Source organism: Cetorhinus maximus, chromosome 15, assembly GCF_964194155.1.
Source record: "Cetorhinus maximus chromosome 15, sCetMax3.hap1.1, whole genome shotgun sequence".
Classification (NCBI taxonomy): Eukaryota; Metazoa; Chordata; class Chondrichthyes; order Lamniformes; family Cetorhinidae; genus Cetorhinus; species Cetorhinus maximus.
In genome coordinates, this window is record NC_135893.1 from 36303759 (window position 1) to 36326989 (window position 23231).

A 23231-nucleotide genomic window follows, 5' to 3' on the forward strand; every position below is an offset into this window, starting at 1 on the left:
CCAAGACCACCATTAACCTCAAATTGCCCTGGAAATGCAAAGTATCTCAAAAATTTGAACAACAGGTCAAGCAAGCTGTTTCACACTGCTACTGTGCAGTGGCCACGCGAGTGGTACTTTCCACCAACTGGATGCTGTCCTCAGTCCAAAATAGATATTTGGCCTACTACACAACTGAGCAATGTCGTGCATGAATTTTAGTGCCAGTGCTGTGCCAGGTGCATGCGTACATCCCAACAATCGAATCAAACAGCATGAAACTATGATTGTTCCTAATAGGCAGAGGACAGACCGCAGTCAACCAGTCCACACTTTCAAAACCCAAAATAAAATGTCTGTTAGATGCGATTCCGCAATGGGCAGCACTTGAACAATCCTGACTGCGCTAACATCGACACTAACAACCAAGCTCGTAACATAGCTCATTTATGTTTGCTAGCAGTGACATGTATTCATACGCACGGGCCCATTCTCTGCAAACAAAAGGAATATGCTCAAGCCTTGTGCCTTTTTTGAATTATCCAAGAGCTTGGGAAGCCTACAGTTCCCCATTGTTTTCTCCATGGCAATGCGTCGGGCAATCAGAATTAATTTGCCAACCAATCAGCAACCATTCCTCCTGTAGCATAAATTGTTGTGATCGTGAGAAACTTGGAATTATGATGTTTGTCTTGATGAGTGCAAGTTGAAAAGTTTCAGAAACATGTCTTTCTTTTCAGCAATATGACAGAGTATATGTTTCAGATGTTAGCAGAGATTCAAGAACACAAATCTAGCTCTTTCACTAGTGATTTGCAGCCAGTTACCATTTCTCAGATTCCACTATGCGGCTTACCTCAAAACAGAGGATGGTTCCATAAAGCGGGGGGGAATAAGGCTTACTTACCAGCAGAACAAACCTCAATTTCCTATTGACAGATTATAAAATTGTGAAAATTCTTATACAATATGCCTTTATAGAATGGGGTGGGGGTAACAAAAGACAGGGTTCTTTTTTTTAAACAGAAGCCACTTAGGAAATCAACTAAATAATCATTGCTTTTATGTAGGTATTCTGGAATAAATCAATTCACAGAGCAAAACATACTTTGCATTCGGGAGCCAAAGTTTTGAACCTTATAACTAAATTTTCCCACATTCCCATGTCACTTCCCAGAATTTCATAGTAATTTTGTTGAATTACTCAACTACTTAAGTGCTTTTAATTAAACAAAAAAAAAGGCTCAATGTTACTTCATATTACTTATAATCAACTGCAGTTTGATGCACAGTTTAAATGAACTCACATTCAAGTTACAGCATATAAGTTACATTTTTCGAAAAACATTAGTGAAAGGAGTTCACTTAATTAAAGACATGAAAACAGTGCAAAACTAAACACGACCATGCAAAATAAAATTTGCCAGAACACTAATTAGCCGATAATGTAATTAGCCATAGTAAACAAAAGACCATAGGCATCCCTTTCCCATTAGAAAGAGAAAATGGGTTATATAGGTTGAGGGGCACCACTCCACATCAAGCGTGGGACAAGACAAGGAGGCAGACCTCCATAAACTACCACAGCCAATACAGGGTTTGAACCCATGCTGTTGGTATCATTCTGCACCACACTCTAGCCATCTAACCAACTGAGATGACTGATCCCAACTGAAGCATTGGATATGGAGAGAAAAAAGCTCCATTGGCACAACCATGCAACAGGGAAGGAGGGGTCAGCATGTGAACAGACCTTTACAAAAAGGATAACTCCTACCAGTGTTAGCTTCTTTGGATGACTGCCTATTGATTTGTGACAATTTAGAAACAACTGAAATTTTAATAAGAAAATGGCTTGGATTAAGAATTCACAAGAGTTCATGCAAAGCTTGTACATTTTATACTTCAGAAACTTTTCAATATTCACCCCGCCTTTGCCATCTTTAAGGGTCCTTTCTTGCCACTGCTGCAACATTGGAAGGGAAGGCCAGTAACCTGCTTCCATAGAATTGTCTCAATCACACTCAAACCAGGTGGTTCGAAAGTAGTGAAATCAAAATCACCTCTACTTATCACATTCCAGGTCACCATAACTGCAACTTTCACGCAGGAGAACATGGTGAAAGAGGGTAATTTAAGCCAACAATAAATACACACCCATAGCATATGTTTGTGCACTAAGGTGTTCTAATACTGCAAGTAGAATAAAAAGTTACTCCTTAGAAAAGTATCAGATTTTTTATATTTTCAAGGCATTATAAACATGCAATAATTCTACAGGGGTGCGCGGTGCCAAGAAATAATCACCGTGGTTTTAAAAAAATTAAAAAGGCTTCTGGTAGAGTCATCCACCCAAAGGGATAGTTTTGAAGAAAAGGCAAAAAAAACCTTCATTCAATACCTTCAGATATTCTCAGATACACTATCTGCATGCGCTGAATCAGTTGAATATAATTTTGCTTTCTACAAATGGTATAATAATCCACATATATATTTCAAAAACAAAACAATAAGTAGATCACTCTTCCACTTACAGAAATAGTCTACTCCAAATTCAAAGTTGCATAATTCAACATTTCATATAATTCAATATTTTAGTGTAAAATATGAATTTGAATTATCAGGAGCAGTTTTAAATGCAACACCCGAGCTGTGCAGTGGGGAAAGGGACACATGTGACAAAGTGCTTGGCATCCCACTTTGCAAACTGGCATGGAGCTAGCTGTAAAAATTACCATTACTTCTGGTTCAGATGAAGAACGACGGCCACTCTTCGCTTACCGGGTTAGTGATATAATACGGAGCCTGAGGGGCTGGGGGATATGGCACAGGTGGGTTCATCATTATTATGGGCCCTTGGCTGGGTGGATAGACTGCTGCCGTTGCAGTCTGTGTCCCTGGGCGCATGGAAGGATTATTATTCGGTATGCTAGGTCTTGTTGGTTGCATCGGCGGTCTTTGAAAAAACTGCAAAAAAGAACAAAATGATAAATGTCAACAAACCACCCTCAGTGTACAAGTAAACCATCCACAAAATGTAACCATATGTATTACATACCATGCACCTCAGCTTTCTAATTGACCTTTTCAAAAAAAATCAGTGAAAGAAAAAGGAGTTTTCCATTCATATTATATTCACTAAAAAAAAAGCTTAATTCATGGGAATATGCTGGTAACATTGACCTTGGGTGGGTCATTTCCCCCAGCTATGGTAAAAGGTTCTAGCCCCAAGGACAGTAGGAACACCAAGACTCCAGCCAGCGTTTGCATGAGTTTTGCAGCACTTGGTGGCAAAGGGTCACCACTGGCAAGCTCCACCAGCAAGAGCATGACCCTGTGGAAACACAGGTCCTTCCTGCAATGGCAGAGTAACAGTAACACAAGTTTGTCACCATCTCCTGCACCATCACAGGATAAGACAAACAAAGGTGCATCTCCATCCAGTCAAAATATCACACATTAAAGGCAAAGCAAGTTCATGATCAATTCTAAAATGGTTCACCTGACCTTTCAGTTCAATTTTAAGAATTTCCAATGAACATAAATGGGTTTGCAAAGGGCAATTTTCATTCATTCTTCAAAAGTAATTAACAGCTTGTAGATCTGTGAAGTGAAAGGCCTCAATTTTATACATTTCTAAGATAACTTAATATAAATGGATCTGCAAAGATTTACACACAAATTGGACGGCTGAAAGGTGCCTCCAAAATGTGAAAACAGTAATTCTATTAATGCTGCCAAATGACCCTCTGACCCATTTTCAGTATTTAGCAAAGTTAGAGAGGTTAAGTTACTTATCAGCTGATATTACCTGGATAGGTCTGAATCCTCCCTTCAACAATGAAGCGATCAAAGTAGCAGAAAAGAGAGAAAGCCAATGGAACACCTTATAGATCAGTAGGAAGGATCATGATGTACGTGCATTCAGCATAACAGCCAATGATTTTCCACATTTAAGAGACATGCTAAAGTTTATCTCTCCCTCCATAGAAGCCTAATGACCCAGGCTGGTAATTAGAAAGGGACAGAATCTCCATTCAACAGCAGTGAAAAATCATTCCCAATTGTCTGAACATTGAGATAGGTGGCTATGGAAAGATCAAGGGTTTTTCCTAATAGGAACCATGGAATGAAACTGCACTTCCATTTAAAAATGCGATTTACATTGTTTTTCCATAATAGGGTGGAAAATCATTGGCTTGAAATACAGCTTCATTATACTGGAGAAGGCATTTTACTTCTTCCTACTAACACAAAGGATTTCCCCTAGACCAGCAGCTTAAATGAACAAGTGTATGCCCAGTAAAGTATCAGAACATGAAGGTAAACAGCAATGTCATTGTTTGGCTGGAACAAATGATCACAAGGCGCGTGCCTTTAGGCAAGGCAAATATTTAATCATAGATCAAGTCATTCACTGTGACATGGCTTGACAACAAATAACTATTAATTCAGACAAAGTAGCTTTGCTGTCTCAATGAGGAAAATACATTCCAACTAATGCAGGGTGAAGGTTAAGATTTTCTACTGAAAAGAGGTGGAACATTTTTGTACCTGATACTGTGTCACGTTCCTGCCATCACTAAGACCGCCTATTTCCATCTCTGTAACATTGCCTGACTTCGCCCAGTCTCAGCTCACCTGTTGCTGAAACTCTCATTCATGCCTTCATTACCTCTACACTCGGCTATTCCAACACACTCCTGGCTGGTGTCCCACACTCTAAACTCTGCTGCCTGTGTCTTAACTTGCAGCACGTACTGCTGAAAAAAGACATTTTGTCAAAGCTTTTCATCTTGCACTCATCAGGACAATCACAAGAATGTCAACATCAGGGAAAGCAACAACTTTATACTTTATGAGGAGTGAATGCTGATTGTTTGGCAAGTGAACTGCGATGGGTAGAGGTGCTGCCATGGGGAATGCACCAATGAATGGTGACTGACAGTTAACTGCCAAGCATTGTTTGAAATTTATACCAGGTAGTTTGACGCTGATTGGTCAAGGCATTGCCCTGAGGAATGAACCAACAAATGACTATCACTTATTTTGTTTAGCTGAAACAGATGCAATGTGTATACATGTTATTTCTGTCTGCAAAGGAAAAAAAATGAGCGACAGGTGAAGCTAACTGTTTCACGCTGCTACTATGCAGTAGCAACATGAGTGGTATTTGTCACTAACAAGATGCTGCCGTCAAGCCAAAAAGATGTTCTACTGATCACACAAATGAGTAATGTGGTATATGAATTTCAATGCCAATGTGTGCTAGGTAAGTACATCCCAAAGACTGGCGGATCCTATCAAACAGCATGTCCCTTCTGCTGTTTGTGAAAGGCAGGGTACAGAATGCACCAAACCAGCCTGTGCTTGCAGAACTCAAAATACAACGTCCAAGATTAGATATGATTTCCGTGATTGGACAACAATTCTGGTCATCATGTTATTAAAAGGATATAGAGGCCCTGGGGAGGCTGCAGACAAGACTTACAAGGGTGATACCAGAAATATGAGGGTACACATGTCAGGAAAGGATCTACAGGCTGGGTATCTTCTCTTTTGAAAAAAGGCTGAGGAGTGATCTAATTGAGGTCTTTAAAATTATGAAAGGTTTTGAGTGGATACAGAGACAACATTTCCACTTGTGGGTAAGAGCATAACTAGAGACCATCAATACAAGATAGTCACCAAGAAATCCAATATGGAATTTAGAAGAAGCTTCTTGACCTAAAAAGTGGTGAGAATGCGGTTGAAGCGAATAGCATTGATGCATTTAAGGGGAGGCTAGACAAACACAAGACAGAAGGGAATAGAAGGTACACTAATAGATTTAGATGAGAAAAGACGGGAGAAGGCCTGAGTGCAGCTGAAATGCTGGCATGGACTGGTGGGTCAGACAGCTTGTTTCTGTGCCATATAACCTATATAATTCTAAGAACCATCAGTTCCTGAAGAATTTTAACTCCAAATCCAAGCCTGTGACTTGTCCTTTCTTCTAAACGATATACTGTAAGGACGCTGGTCTATTGCAGAAGTCCACTGCGACCCATTCAGTAAACAGGCTGCACTGAAAGTATAGCAAGCAGTTGAGCTATTTACATTCTTGTCCAAGTCTCAATGCTTCCACATAGGTTTCTCTACTGACCAGCATTTGAATATTAGTTGAAAGTCTAGGAAATGGTGGTGGTCTGTCTCCCTCCACCTGTGCCCATGGAGGAAATCGTCACCCAGTACAGCAATCAGTTGGTCTTGATTTCAAGATTCATTCCACTCTACTCACTGGCACTTCAATTTTAAAAGTTGTTGGTCAGTAGATGTTGTCTCTTCACTCCAAGTTCATTACTCCCAGCAGCTGGTAATTTCTTCCAGTCAGGCAAAATGTAGAGAAACACATCAGTGGAAATTTACAAAAATATATGCTATTGGGCAGAGGAACCCACTAGCCTTCCGGAACATAGAACTCCTATTCAGTCAAGGTGAAACAGCTTTCAATGAATCTAGAGCTTTCAAGGAGATTAAAGGCACCATTGGTTTGAAACCAAAAAATAACTTGGGGGTCATCCAAAACTCTGCTGCCCAAGTCGTAACAACAACTTGATTTTAAAATTCTCTTCCTTGTTTTCAAATTGCTCCATGGCCTTGCCCCTCCCTATCTCTGCAATCTCCTCGAATCCGCAGCCTTCCAAGCTATCTGCGCTCTTATTTTTGGCCTCTTGTGCATTCCCAATCGTAACTGCCCACTTTTGGTGGGGATGCCTAGGCCCCAAGCTCTGGAATTTCACCTCCATACACCTGTCCGCCTCTCTATTCACTTTCCTCCTTTACCTCTTTGACCAAGCCTTATTCATCTAACTCTTTGGCCAAGCTTTTGGTCATCTGACCTAAAATCTCCTTATGTAGCTTAGTGTTACGCTTTGTTTTATAATGCTCCTGTGAAGCACCTTGGGGTGTTTCATTATGTTAAAGGTGCTATAGAAATAAGTTGTTGTTGTTTGAATAAAAATGACAAATTTCCTTATATAAAAGAAAACTCTTCAAATGCACCTGTGTTCTGTATAAAGGAAATCACTGTCACTAGGATTTCAGTGAAACATAAAATGGCAGACTTAAGTCAATGACGCTGCTTTGTGGGTGTTCCAACACCTAGAAATAAACCCCCCCAAATATGAATAGTGCCTGAAGAATATATGTCGAGTTCTAAACTACCAGGGTGGCAAAGTTCTCATGGACATAGTTCCATCACTGCTAGTGAGTATTTTGATAAGTTAAAGCTGACACAGCAATTGCACAGTATTGAAGCGTAGCGGCCAAAATGTAAAACTTGCTACCATGTACTGATACCAATGTGCAAAGTAAGCCTAGTGACAACAATAACATCACATCAGTGGCTTGACTTCATGACAACAGAGCACAATTATTCAGTCTGCTTCGGAAATAGGAAACTTCCTTCGGGTCATCCTCAAAAGATTAAACTTGGATTCGACTGCAAAACTATTTTCTTTTTGCTGGGTTTAAAATTAACATTTCAGCTCTTGATTACAGTCTTTGTAGTTCTGATGAATATTAGCTGCTTATCCACCACAGGGATTTCCAGCAGCTAATTAACAGCATGTGTTATGGACAACAAGCCTCGTGAAATTAAGGGTTTAAACCAGCAGAAGAAAAATGAACCCAATTTAGTTTGTTAAGAAATGTTACCAGATAACAGCATACTGAATTGTACAGTGGCAGTACCAAATTCATGCCTGCAATTCTGTAGTTAACAAGTTCACATTCTCAGCTAGGCTACAAGGGACAGAAGAGGTGTCAGCTGTGGCTCAGTTCATAGCACCCTCGCCTTTGAATCAGAAGGTTGTGGGTTCATGTCCCACTCCCGGAAACCAAGAACTGTGATTGTACTCAAAAGAGTTACAATCTGTGACTGTTGATAACTCGAAAGAGTTACAAGGGACAGAATAATCAAACAGATAAATAATCTAAGGGCTAATCACGCAGGGATACACATGCACTCCCCAACATGATGGACATCAATAGAGGTCAGTGCAGGCCACTATTTTTCCTTTTTCACTAGGGATTGGTGTGTAGCAGTGGGGTATGAGGAAAGAGAGAGGATGTACAAATGAAGAATGGGAGCAAAAATAATTCATGACAATAAATTGTTAATTTTGGACCAATCCAGAACTTCTTGATAAAGAGTTCTGGAATTTAAGTACATTGCAGAACAAATGTAATCAAAAATGATAATCTTGATGTCTTTCTAACACTTCCATTTTCATTATTATGACAGTCTAATACCCTAAAACTTGATATTCCTGGTTGAAATAGAGCCTCCTTAAAAGGAGGCAACTTTTTTTTCCATATTCCTATAAACCTAAAAATAGGCCAGGGCAGTGCTTTGCTTTTGGGGGCAGCAAGAGATCATCACTTCTGCATTCTTTGTCCTTTGTCATGACAGGTTTCAACAAATTAGACAGGAAACAGGTTTACCAGAATAATGAACATGCATTTACCTAATTGATTTAATAACTGCATAATGACAGGGTAACAAGGTACACCTGATGAAACAAAATTAATGTCGGAGAAGGGAAAACTGGCAAATTCATTGGGAAGTTAAAGTTCAAACAAACTATGTTTCAGCTAAAATGTTGCTGTAATGTTCGCACAAAAGTCAACAAATTTAGGTCTATTATTGTGAAATGTCGGATAAGAGGAGATATAGATTTCCTCTAAATGTAAGGAAATGAAGTGCTCTAAGAACAACCAGGAAAACCAGTGACGGTCACTGCAGGAGCTTCATAGGGTTCAGCACATCTGTACTTGTTTAACATTGAAGAGAAACATGAAGGCAGGATGCCAACATTTTTACATTGCTGCTCATCACAAGTGATTATATACTGCAGTATATGTGCCAAATTCCAACATGCGTCATATCTGGAGACTGTAAACTTAACACATACTGCACCCTAACGTTGGTGAACAGATCACGTAGGGACAGCTTACTTTTCCCTCATTCCACAGATGCAATAGAGGGCAAATCTCAGATTTATTATTTTAAAAGACGGTATGACAACCTGCAATGTCCCGTTTATATACTGTATTAAAACTGAACCAGATGCTTTTGAGTCAGTTAGTAACAACTGCCTACCAGCAAGTTGAGTCAGTTACTAAAGGAAGTCAGTAAGCACTTACTATAGCAGAAGGATATTTTGGGCAAGACAGCGTAACTCAATTCCATTTTAATTCCCCTTACCGACAGCAAACATGTAGCTGCATTTACGCTGGCAGCATTTTGAGTCAGATTTCCAGAGAATGAAGACCATGAGCTCACCCTCATGGTTACCGGGAGTGAACACGGCTCCCGTGCTCCAACAGCAGACTCAAACCTCACACAAAGCTAGATTTACAAGTCGGCATTAGGTTAGGGCAGGCAAATTGGTAGGAACCTGTAATTTTCAGGTCACTTTTTAAGCTTCAAGTGTGTTTAAAGGCAGCTTGCATGATACAATCAATATAGTAAGTTTAGGGCCAAACAGCGAATTGTTCAAGTGCTGTGACATGACGATGGGTTTTACTTAACCATGTAATCTATTGCCTTGAAGAAACACTGGATGGGCAGAGCAACATATTATTGCTACACCACTTGAGCTTTAGGCAGCAGATTCGTGCCTGGAGATACAGTTCCCAAATCTGATCCGGCTATTTCAAGGAGGACCCGAGTACTTCCCACCCACACCAGATAGAAGGAGGCAATAAAACCACATCACACTGGAAAGTTAGCATAAAGTTAGCATTGAGAACAACACTTAATTGATGGTCTGGGAAACAGGGTACTACACAAGGGAAAGAGGGCAGTTTACTGGCCCTTACAGGGGAGAAAACCAAGTTCAATGAGTAAAACTCAGGGCATAATCTGCATTCAAATCATTCATAGGTTTTTACAAAGTAGGAACTTAGATTGCAGCTACTTGTAGGGACAGCTGTTGTGTGACAAATACAGCAGAAAGACAGGAAAAAGCTGCATTAAAAAGATAGGCAACAGAATTACAGATATTAAAAAGGAACTGCAGAAAAAATAGCAAACTTGTCATCGTGCCTTGGGGCCACACGAACGCAATCTACAATACCTCAAATGTGTGGCACAGATTTAGATCATTCTGACACCCAGGCTGGATTTTCAACTGCAAGGAATATTTATCATAACAAATACAACGATAAGCATGCGTAACACTATTCTTTAGGCAACATTCTGTTTAAAAAAGGCAATACTGACCTTCCATATATTTTTCAACTGTTCTGTGCTATGTATGGCTATTATGTTCCTGTGGATCAGCTTTTGGGCTTACACAATTTTTGAAAAACGAATGTACCTGTTGAAAAATGTCAGTACACGAGGGTAGCTACAGAACCAATACTATGAAAACATTAACATCTGAAACTTAACCTGGAAGGAGGATCACAGGGCACCACTCATCCAACACGTGGGGGCGATGTCACAACTCAATAACAACAGTCATGAGATTCACCCTCGCTCATTAGATGAAAGTAGTATCTTGAACTTTCCAGAATCAGATTCCATCCATGAGGATGTAAAAATTTCTATACCCTGTCACTCACTTGGTGGGTAGCCTATACTGATTATATAACTGCAAGGAATATTTGTGAGGGAATAGCTAAGATTAAGTCCCAGTATTGTGCTGGTCAGTGCTACCCTATGTTTAATGTGAACATATGGAATCCTCTGTACATTAGAAGAATTAAACAGTTCAGTTAACACTTGTTAGAAGAGTGGGCAAAAGAATTTGATACAAACTCATTATTAGGAAACTATATAATATTGTGCAGCTTGAATCCCAAGCCAAAATGTTCCAAGTGAATTTGTTCAATACTGTAAAAGCATAGCAGAGATATCTGCATATCAGTATACCCTGTATACTGATCTAACCTATGAAGGTCCGAAAGTTTAAAAATAATGCATAGTTAAATTAGCACAAATTTCTAACGCGAGGAGAGGGTTAGACACTTGGACCTTGGTATTTGCTGAAAATTTATAATCGGTGTTTCTATTACCCCTTCTGGGTCACTTGCTACTGCCCATCTTGAACACAGGAGGGAAGGAAAATTTGAGCCCGATGATCATCATTACCACACTGGATCAGCATTTAAAAGGTGTGATTAAAGTAAGTTTTCCACAAAATAAAACTTGAAGCAATATATCAACAGGATTTAAGCATGTCCATGGGGAATATTTTGGAATTGTCAGGAATGTGGGAAGTGGCCATTGTTTATTGCCCATCTCTAGTTGTCCTGAGGTGGTGGCTCTTCCTTCTGAACTTCTGGGAACAGTTTGATAAAACTGAGTGGCCAATTCATAATCAACCACATTGGTGTGTAACTGGACTCACATAGAAGCCAGGCTGGGTAAGGATGGTAGGTTTCTTTCCCTAAAGAACATTAGTTAAACATTAGTTTACATTAGTTACAAGCATGGTTAGCTTCAGAGTTACTTCTACTAGTATTAGCTTTTTACTCTTTCCTTTAATATTTTTAAACTGAATTCATATTCAGGTGAAATCATGTTCTCTGGATTATTAGCCCAGACCTCTGGAGTGCAGGTGCACCTAACCTAACTACTACACTACTCCACTGATAAAATATGAAAGTGAGGAAACCATGATCAAATTTAAGCAAATCATACCAAAAAGCTCAATCAGAAATGAAGCATATTTTAGTGATATTTATGTAAAATATAATCATTACCAACAAATTAATTTCTTCTTCCTTTTTCCCTTTGCCTCATCTGACTCCTATTGACATAGGGATCCCCCTTCTCTACCCTGTCCAAGTAGCCATTCATGTGTGAGCCCACACCATAAGCGTCAGTAGACTTGCTATTCAAACAACTAAGCCCATTGCTACCCTCACCTGATACTCACATGTGTGCACTTACCAGGACTGGTAATTATAAAAGCAAGATGCCTCAGATGCTGGAAATATGAAACAAAAACAGTAAATGGCGGAAATGCTCCACAAGTCAGGCAACATCGTGGAGAATCCAGACACATTCAGGTGTATCAGTGTTGTGCTGTAGAGACCACATCTGAAACTTGAGCTTGTCTGTTTTCTCCATGGATGTATCTGACCAGCTCAGTATTTCCACTGTTTTCTGGTTTTAAGGCATGGAAATCCTGCCTGATTTATGCTGCTCATTAAACACTATTGTAACAGTGCTCCACCTCTGCATCCTGGCTGAGTTCAGCAAGTTGAATGCAGGTCTGGAATACATTTTGGGCCATTCTGGTTTGTATGGTTCTGTTGCATTGTTTTATACCAACAAAGCAACCAGAGGAGCTTCCATCTATGTTCTAAATGAAGCAACAGCTTAAAGTCAGTGGTGAAAATGCATCCTTTTGAATTGGGGAAGAGGGGTGAAGGAAAAGATAGTTAAAATTGACAGTGTCCTCCAGGAACAAAGACTTCCACTCTCAGGTAATGTAAATGATTCTGCTTAAAAAATAAAACTTCCAACGTTTTTCATTGTTAATGTTTTTCATAGCATGACAGAGATTTTGTTTTGTTCCCATTCTACAGCCACTTTGTACTCAGAATTGACCAAAGCCCTCCAATGCAATCCACTCAGCCAAACAACAATGAAGAACAGGTCATGGTTGGCACTTGAGTATCTCATCAATGGAGGTATTTGCCACAGCTCAGCTGTTGTCCATGACATATTCTATTTATCACAAATACCTTTAAAATCAGCTTTGAAGAGTATTTTTTTAAATGACAGGTGTAAGAGTATTAAAAAGCCTGATTCCCAGATCACACAAGTTTCACCAGTCGTCCCTTGCAATTTAGCATTGGATATGAATTGCTAAATTGAGATTAGCAAATAAATGTCCACAGTTGAAAAAAGTAAAACCACAGAAGATCACCATCACCCTTTATTGGCCTTAAAAAGTAGTTCTAAAAACTGATCAAACATGTCAACAATTGCTCGACTGAAAATGACTGTCTTCTTTTAGGAATGGCAGCAATGTCATTACCGCCCAAGTGGTATGCTGCTTTTAAATATTTACAAAATGGAAAATTATCACATAAGTTATTCAAGGAGCATCTGAGCAGGGTGCATGAAAAATTCAAAATAAATTACCGTTTTATTGAAAGAGTCAGGAAACATTGTCCAAAACATTAGTTGAACCAGAACAACAAATGCTATTGTCTGCTGTCATTATTCAGAAAATAACTTTTTACAGAGTTGTTGGCAAGTTCGAAGAAGATATGGCACCAAGACTGAAAATCTCATATGGAACCTTTCTCTGCCATTGGATGCTTAGTCGTTGTCAAAAGTTATTAAAAAGGAAGTTCTCTTCTCTAAACATTCACACTTAGTACATGAACTGGAAAATGTTACAATGATGCTAATTGAATGGCACAGATTACTCAATAGTGTGGATTATCACTGTGAAATTAAGATTAAAATTTTAACTTCAAATCAAATGTGAAACTGGTGTTTTGTAACTGATTTACCAGCCTGAGGAGGAATCGAAAGCAGTAAGCTCAACAAGAATTCAAATATCTAGATGAGGAAATTGTCATCACCATGACTATTAGAACAGGAAACAAAGGCCAGCAGAATACACACATTGCTAGTCCAAAAGAAATGCAATTAAGAAAGTGTCTATGGGTACTGAAAACTTGGGTTTTTAAAATCTCCCTACACCATGATTATGGAACAACTTTTATAAAAAGCTCTACAATATTTTTTAAACCATCATTTTTAAATGGTATTAAACTTAAGGATTCAAATGGCTTATAGTTCTTCAACTATGACAAAGGTAAACTTTCCCTCCTTATCCTTCTCAAACTGTCTGCAGCCTATGACACAGTTGACCATTCCATCCTCCTCCAATGCCTCTCTATGGTCATCCACTGAATTGGACTGCTCTCACCTTGTTTCATCCCTATCTATCTAATCTTAACCAGAAAATCATTTGCAATGGCTTTTTCTTCTTGCTCCCGGTCCATTACCTCTGGTGTCCCCCAAGGATCTATTTTGGCTCCCTTCTAGTTCTCATCTGCGTGCTGCCTTTGGTGACATCATCCAAAGGCAAAGGCAGAGTGTTGGTTTTCATATCTACATTGATGACACGCAGCTATCCCTCGCCAACTTCTCTCGATTCCTCCACTGTTGATAAATTATCAGACTGCTTATCCAACATCCAGTATTGGATGAGCAGAATTTCCTCCAATTAAATATTGAGAAGACCAAGCTCCAAACTCCATTCCTTGGCGACTGACTCCATCCCTCTCTCTGGAAACAGTCTGTGATTAAGGCAGTCTATTCCCAACCTTGGTGCCACATTTGATCAGAGATGAGCTTCTGACCTCATATTTATGCCATCACTAAGCCATCTCTTTCCACTCTGTAACATTGCTTGACTTTGCACCTGTCTCAGTTCATCTGTTGCTGCGGCCCTCATTCATGCCTTCATAATCTTCAGACTCATCTATTCCGACCCACTTCCGGCAGGTCTCCCACATTCTACCCTCCATAAACTTGAACTCATCCAAAACTCTGCTGAGTCTTAACTCACTTCAAGTGCCGTTTCACCTGTGCTCACTGAGCCCGGCCAAGCAATGACTTGACTTTAAAATTCTCATCATTTTTCCGAATCTTTCCGTGGTCTTGCCACTCCCTATCATTGTAATCTGTACTCCTAATTCTGGCCTCTTGTGCATCCCCTATTTTAATTGCTCCACCATTGGCGCCCGTGTCTTCAGTTGGCTCGACCACAAACTCTGGAATACATCTCTCCACCTTGTTTTCATCCTTTAGGACACTTCCTCATTGACCAAGCTTTTGATCATCTGACCTAATATCTCCTTGTGTGGCTCAGTGTTATACTTTGTTTTATAAGGCTCCTGTGGAGTGTCTTGGGGCATTTCATTATGTTAAAGGCACTATATAAATATAAGGTGATGCTGTTCTATAGTACATCTGATGTACAGGAAGTTGTCTCAAAAAAGTGTTTCACTGGACAGCAGGCAAAAAAGGAGGGAGCAAACAAAACTGGGGGAGGTAAGCAAAAATACAGTGAAAGTTTTTTTTGAAGAAAACAGTTGAAAGCAGAGAGGTAAATGATAAGGAGACACATTTAGCAAAGGAGCTTCAAATGATAGAATGAAGTGTCTGAAAGAGCTTTGCCAAGGACACAGCAGAGAGACTGAGCAACCAGCTGTCAGAGCAGCAGAGTGTGCATATGGAGGCATACGGCCAGAGGTCAAGAAGGTAGGGCAAGACAAGTTGGTGGAGGGGTTTGAAGGCAAGGAGGAGGATCTTGCTACATGTTTGCTGGGCATAAAGAGCTGGTAGGATTTAGCTAAAGCAAACAATAGAAGTTCAAGGACTTTATATAGCTAAAGACACAGACAATAGAAGTCAAGAGGCTGGCAAGCAGAGCACCGAAGATAATCATTCGAGATGGCAATGGCGTGGATCAGGATTTCTGCAGCAATGGAGCAACAGCAATCTTTTGGAGGTGGATGGAAGCAGCCTTAGTTAATGTTGGGAAGCAAACAAAACTTGGGACCCAATGCCAAGGTTTCACATCTTTGAACTTGGGTTAAGGTGGCAACTGTATTGACCAATGCCTCCAAAGGCAGGTAGGGCAGGAACCTCATGAGAACAGCTTTGAATTTTTGTTTTAATTATGGTATTTTAGCGAGAGAAAAATTTTATCTCATTCAAGTTTTAATGTCAAAAAGATTCTGGACAATCAGTGGATGATGTGAAGTTAAGGCTGGGTATCACTGCTGTACATGGGAGCTGACACTGTGCTTCCAGATGATGTCACTGAGGGTTACTTGTAAACATGACTGAGCAAAATACTTATTGGTGGATCTATAATGCAATGGTGGAGCACAACTGCGAGGTAAAGAAATATTCCAGTACTTTGAAATGGAAGAAAAATTGAAGATGTTGTTATGAACCGAATAGGTTGGTTGAGGGGGTCTTTTAAGTTCATGATGATGTCAGTTTTGAAGTAGTAGCGACAATGCTTAAGTATAGAGGTGGATCAATGATGGCAAGCTTGGGGCTGAGGAGAGGAATTTGGATGGCCAGCAGGAAGTGGAAAATATTGAGAAAGAAGGTGATGAGTTTCATGGAGATGAGAGCTCAGGAGGAGATACTCAATACGGAGGTTTCATCGGCAAGAGGGGAAGGCTGGATTCAGAGGTGGTAGAAGCAACTAAGCAGATAGCTTTGTTTTTGGAAAAAATTCTTCAGTTAGTCCTGCATGTGAATATTCAAGGTGTGGTGTACAGATTGGAAACATGCAGTGCTGGAGAAGCTGTCCGGTTTGATCTTTCAGTAGCATGAAGGTTTCACAATGGAACAGTTTCAGGTTATTGAGCCATTTACGAACACCTAGGTCAGTTATTTGAAACATATTCAAGTCTCCTGTCCGTGAATTTGTGGACTGCTTCACCAGGAGTAGCAGAGATGAGATCTGGGAAGTAATGAGGACAAGAGCATTCGAAGTGGAGAGCCAATTCTGGAGGTGTCAAGTCATCCTGGCTTTGATTTATAATTCCCAAAAATAATGTTACACATTTACTTGCAGCAATTACTTCCTAACAGCACTCTGGGTGTACCTATACCACATGGATTGCAGAGGTTCAAGAAGGTAGCTCGCCACCACCTTCTCAAGGGCAGCTAGGGATGGGCAATAAATGCTAGCTCAGCCAGCGAAGTCCACACCCCGTGAATGAATTTTTAAAAATCTGTGATAGCTTTCAGCAAAATTTCTGATTACATAATATTCAGAAAACATTTTTCTACCAAGTATTGGGAATGGGTTTAAAAATACAAAAGTTTTATAAATTATATGTATAATCTATAACCATCAGTTCATGAAAAAAAACTTGCGTCTTCAAAAAGGATCTTCAAAAATATCCAGTGCGCAAACGGTTTAACTACAACTTCGCTTTTTAATCATGAATGAAAAATAATGAAGTCAGATCGCCTCCACACCCAGTAAATCAGAGTAGTGGAAAGGAAAAGACGGGAGGTTAAATCATTTCAACCAATAATAGCTACCTGACCAAATTATTTGGTGGCCAAAAGGAGTCCTGCTAGAACACAATCCTGAATCTTCTGTAGCTTGAAATGAATTGCCGCTTAAGCAAATTTCAAAAATGTTTTGGTTATCAGATATTATTCTGATCTTTAGCTAAAGGCTTTCCTCTCCCTTTTTAATAAATGGACTGTTTGATCATAAAAATTAGAACTACTCATTAAGGCTAAATTTTAATGGCAAAATTCCAGATGTATGAAGTGAATGGGGTAAATACCTGGTGGTGGGCAGCCCGAGGCCCTGCTGCGAACTGAAGAGAAGTAAGAAATACACAAGGGAAAGGCACACAGAGTCAGCAAGAACGCAAGGACAGACTAGAAAACTCAAAGCACAAGCATTAAACCACAGTTCTAATATACTGGTACTTCAAGTCACTAAACACAATACATTAGGTAAAAAAAAAATTAAAGCTTTCCACAAATCAGAATTAGAAGTACTTCTATCCATAGAGGAACTCATTTTCTAATAAATTAGAAACAAATATCTGATCAATTTCTCAATTTACTAGATGCATAGTTTTCTACTTTGCTGCATAGCTTTTACACAATTTCTCAAACAAGAAAATACGTATTTTTGGTACATATAGAATTTAAATGATCATAGCATTAAGAATAGGAGACAGTGCATAGAAACAGTTATTAAATTGGAGCTCCTCATATCCCAGTTTTGTTTGGGGGGCTTATGTGGTCAGGAAATGATCTTGTTATAAGTAAATGAATTAGGTTAAGTGTTTTCAATAAACTTAGAAGCAATGAGGTTGCATTGAGAATTTTTTTTTAATGCGATACTGCTGCTTGCTATATATGTAAACTCATGGGATTAAGATGAGTCCTAGTGACAGTAGTTCATTTTCACCTTACTTGAAGAATTTGGCCAATTTTTATCTGAGCGACTAATTTCAGCGGGGAGTGAGTCAGTTCAGTTAAAAAGCATACATCCTAACCAATCATGGCATGGTGCTTACAGCAGTGAGAGAAAGAGAGGGACAGACATCCTAGCAGGCTCTGCTGCTCCTCTGCGGGTAAACAAAGTGTGTTCAAGATAGTATAGTAATTTCAAAAGGAGTGGAGTGGAGTGGAATGGGGGGGGTTGCGGGGAGGTGGAGGAATACGGCAATCTGATTTCCTAGATAGATCAGGAAACCGTATCCTATTGTTCAAGTTACAGTGTTGAGGCAGAAATTCCAATAAGCTTAATGATGAAGTTTGGAAACAGCATCATACCAAAGGAGAGGCATTTTTCCCAACAATTGAATGGACAAGAAAATTTCCTTCCTTTACATTACCAGTTTTTCCTAATTTGTTGTGCATATATAAGGTTGAACCTGTACACAATTGAATGGGAATCAACTGATGAGACAGAATTCAAGAGTCTGGCCCCAAACTGGAGCTATGATGGCAGTGCAGTCTTCCATCATACCCACTTCTCTCAGAACTTAACTGAAACAGTGAATCATTTGATGCTAGGAACTTAAACACAACAGCCTCCAAATGCCCTACATCAAAAAAAAAACGACTGACCAAGTGTGTGTGTGTGGAAAGTAAAGCTCATTCAAATTAGGAAGATTATACAGAAAAAATGATTCATTTAACTTTCACTTGATGATGCCAAACTTGATAACTTGGACTCTACAGTTTAAGTTTTCACAAAAAACTATTATTAAAAATATTATCAGAAAAAGAAATGACTCCGATGATAGCTTAACAGGCATGACAGTGATAAATGGATCCATACAGACGAGGAAGGTTTGATCCCAAGATTGCTGAATATCTGATCTCTACTGAAGTGATGGTAGCCAAACATAATTGGAATCACTGCTCCTAGGTAAAAGATCGCACCAAGAAAAAGACAGAGGAGAGAATAACAATTTGTGTGCCAAGGGTTGCTAAAAAAAATTCTGCCATACTAATATCAGAACAAGTCTAAAGAGAACAGCTTTTAAAATGAAGGCCAAATTCGCTGTTCTGTGGACGTGGATAATAAGCCAATAAAAATCTTAATCACACTATTTCAATATAAAAAAGGAACAAGTATGTGTGGATGATCATGTAACTGACGGGGGGGCGGCACGAGAGGGTGGCGGGGGGAGGCGCAGAGCACAGGAGACAGAGTGAGGGCACCTGTAGGGAAACAGTGCTGGAGACTAACAGGTAAAAATGACAGTGAGGAGTCAGCAGGAGAGAAAGTGAGAGACTGTGGGAGCCAGCGGAAGACAGAGAGCACACTGTGAAAAAAATAAAGAGTCAAGTAGAAACATCACAGTGCAGATAGTAGGGCATTGGCTGTGCAGAGGTGAGGAGTGCATGACTGACTGAGTTTGAAGGCAGAGCAGAGTGAGCTTCAGGGAGCAAGTAAAAAAAAAAATCAACTGAAGTATTGTCCTGCATGAGTGGGCAAAGTATAACAGTAAGTGAATTAATAAGAGCATTAGCATACAGATGTAGAGGCATTAATTAAAATTAATAGTTTAAACAAGATACTAACTAGATTCTGAAAGATGGAAGAGATATTTTGTTTAGATCATGGATGGGCAGCTGAGGCCTACGGCTTACAATTCCTGTGCCATGTGGGATCTTTGGGACACTCTCTTGGGGGATCACGTGAGTAGGAAATGTCTCCAGCTGTTTGAGCTCAAGCTCAAGATTTCTAAGTTGGGGTGCAACTGGAGTCACTGTGGAGTATCAGATTGTAGATGGGTAGGGGAGGGGGGGGAGGGGTGGCGTTCTTCCCAACACGGTGTATATTTTGCAGGATCCTGTATACAGGTGGTGAAAGATCACGGACAGATAATAATCCTCTATAGTTCTTTGCAACTATCAGAAGGAATATTGATAATGACGGTCAGTCATCAGCCTTTGTTAATTAAGGTGGACAAGCAACACTAGCTCAATCATGCAGCTGACAATAACGTCTTGGCTCATCAATATACCTAGAAGTAGTTTGAAATTCTGAGTTTAATAAAATGAACAGACTATGTTATTCATGGATTCATATTTGAAGTTGTCGTAAGTTGCTTATAAATGACTCTCAAGACATTCTCTAATCCTTTGACAGACCGTTATATTTCCTTTGAAAATTGAGTTTACGTTATGTTTGCATCTACGTTACTAATTCATCTTTGCTGATATGAACCAGTTTCTGTGCAAATATGGTATAGCTAGTTCTGCTAACTATACTATCATTAGTTAACAGCACTGTCATCATTGACTGCCTGACAGTTATTCTGTTGTGGAAAGCACTGAAAATAAAATGCATTACACCAAAAGCATGCCTTTTAACACCATTTTTTAAATGTGAAATGAAGTCAAGATGCTGTAGTGGCATTCCCCATAGGCATCTTACCTGTCTAGTCTGTGGTTGTGTAGTCATTGTCTGTGGATTTTGGGAGTATACAAGTGGAGGAGGAGCTGCATTCTGGCCTGACTGGAAGGCAGCCTGCATAAAAAAATATGGCTACATTAAAAAATGAAAATAAACTCTTCATTTAATAGAACATTAAAATGCTCAAGATGCATTAAACAGATCAAATGGATCTTAATCAGTGCAATCAGATAATATTCACAGTTTGAATGGACAGCATTGTGATTTAGAACAAAGATAATTACCCAAAGCTCAACACAAATACAATATAACCCAACCATAGCAGTCATCGCTAATGGCTTCCTCTCAAAGTGGTCTGCCAAATGCCCACTGTGTAATAGCACTCCAGTCTAAGGAAAATTTAATCTACAGCACAGCCATCACAATTAAATTGTCCAAACACCACAGCCTGACAGAACCTATACAGCAATTTTTCTGCATATTACAATCATATTAAAAAAAGGCAGAAAAATGTAGAAATGTCAGAGAGCGCTTAACATGCTATTTACAGTCTTCTACCAATGTTCTAAGGTGCGCAATATAACACTGTTGCCCCCAAAATCAAGTCTATATACCATCTCCAGGAGTATTTCTCTTTGCTACTTGTGGCAGCAGTGCTATTCTTTCTCAGCGCCTGCAGGTGAGTTGCTGATGCTGGTCACAAGCAATTTTCCAACTGCCAGCCTGCACAGACCACCCTCCCTGACGGTTTATCCAATGGAGATAAAATTAATTCACAATCGCAACTTTCAACCAACTGCACATGCATAGTGTTTATACTACAGGTGGAACAATAATATGTGACTACTAAGTTTAACAATGGGATATCACGAAACAAGTGAAGACTTGGTCAATTCCAGTTAATCCAGAAGCTGGATGAAGAACTGATGTTATAGAAATTGGCTTTCTATCTTGTTTATTGCTTCATCAGCTTCAGAACAATAAACTGTTCCATTAATAGGACTTGAGAGGTAAATTCCTTGAGCTCACTGGAGTCACAAGACTGCCTTAACTACCCTTTCACACAGTCCAAGAGGGATCCTTTTCCAGACTCCTGGGGCTTTCTGCTTGATGTACATATAAAAAGGAAGTGAGTGGGGCCTCCAGGAAGCAACTAGAAGTTTAACTAATCTCAGGGGGACAGTGAATATAGGGATCAATGAGGTGGAGATAAGGAGGGATGAGAGAGAGCCCCCTGGAGTTTATTCTGAGAAAGCACTGCTTGCACTGCTGCTTTCCCACCCCCACCAAAAGAAAGCGCAGAAGTCTCAATGCAAATCAAAACCCACCAAAGCAGTAACATTTCAAAATAAGTAAATGATCTGATGAAATTAAATTGGGTCAGAGAGTGCTCAATGTTTACATATTAGCAGTAGCATGCTACAGGGACATTCTGTTACAAGTCCCAGCTGGATGCACTGGCCATTACATAAACAACCATTTTTATTCCCATTTCACTCACTACCTTGTGCTGAATCAGTTAGTCACATTCGTCTTCGTCATTCTTCAACATTCATAAAGTATGAAAAAAATGTACAGACAGTTCAAGTTACCCTAAACTTAACCCCAGAAAAGAGTTCTTTTTGAAGTCATAAACAAAACAATCTATGCAAAGAAACAAAACTAAAACTAATTAAAGCCAATTGAGTACATTTGTGCAACAAACAGGTCAACAGTGTGCCACTGTCTTTACAATGAGCAGAATTCCTTCACCTCCTGACTCTCCAAAGCCTGTCCACCATCTACAAGGCACAAATCAGCAGTGTGATCTCCACTTGCCTGGATGAGTGCAGCTCCAACAACATAAGAAGCTTCACACCATCCAGAACAAAGCAGCCCGCTTGACTGGCACCCCATCCACAAACATTCACTCCCTCCACCACCAATGCACTGAGGCAGCAGTGAGTACCATCTACAAGATGCACTGCAGGAACTCACCAAGGCTCCTTAGGCAGGCAAACCCAAAGCCACTACTATCTAGAAGGACAAGGGCAGCAGACATATGGGAACACCATCACCTGGAAGTTCCCCTCCAAGCCACTCACCATCCCGACTTGGAAATATATTGCTGCTCCTTCACTTCCGCTGGGTCTAAATCCTGGAACTCCCCCTCTAATAGCAATGTGGGTGTACCTACACTACATGGACTGCAGCCGCTCAAGAAGGCAGCTCACTACCACCTTCTCAAGGGCAATTAGGGAAGGGCAGTAAATGCTGGCCCAGCCAGCAACGCCCATATCCTGTAAATGAATAAAAGAATCAAACTCTGATATTTTCAATATTTTTTGAAAAGGAAAGGGATGGAGGAGAAAACAGTTGACACATACTTCATAGTCAGGAATACGATATGCAAAGTTTGGTCAAGTCATACCACTGGTAAACAAAGCAGCTGATAAGTAGTAAGGCACAAAATACTGGGGAAATAAACAATAGGTACACTAGCATTTGGAAAGCAGGTTAGCAACTTGGATGGCTGTGGCAATGGGTTTTTATTTAAACATTCATTCATCTTATTTTTGCAAATGGACCTGCTGTTAGTTTCAGCATTCTCTTTTTATTTCAGATTTCCAACACTGACAGCCTTTTTTTAAATTGAATTGTTTTCAATCACAATTCAACCGTCTTGAACTGTATATCAAAAATATATTGTATGATGCGTAGGCATCAACTAGTTCAGTTCTTTTTAAAATATAAAAATAAACAATTCCAGCTGCTCAGATCTTTACATTTGTTCTCAGTTACAAGCTAAGATTG

General features: G+C 39.7%; 1 protein-coding gene across 27 annotated transcripts in view; it reads right to left on the reverse strand.

Moving 5' to 3' along the window:
• Positions 1-23231, reverse strand: part of LOC144690603 (eukaryotic translation initiation factor 4 gamma 3-like) — a 347183-nt gene that overhangs the window by 173567 nt on the left and 150385 nt on the right. For 16 of the 27 annotated variants that reach the window (XM_078558259.1, XM_078558258.1, XM_078558255.1 and 13 more), the window contains 3 exons: positions 20460-20552; positions 17335-17367; positions 2761-2946 (listed from right to left, as the gene is read on the reverse strand). In XM_078558259.1, the coding sequence (XP_078414385.1) occupies positions 2761-2946; positions 17335-17367; positions 20460-20552 (312 nt within the window). Of the gene's footprint in view, positions 1-2760; positions 2947-10249; positions 10333-17334; positions 17368-20459; positions 20553-23231 lie in introns of those variants that run through there. The other 11 variants (XM_078558271.1, XM_078558260.1, XM_078558257.1 and 8 more) reach the window with 2 other exon arrangements.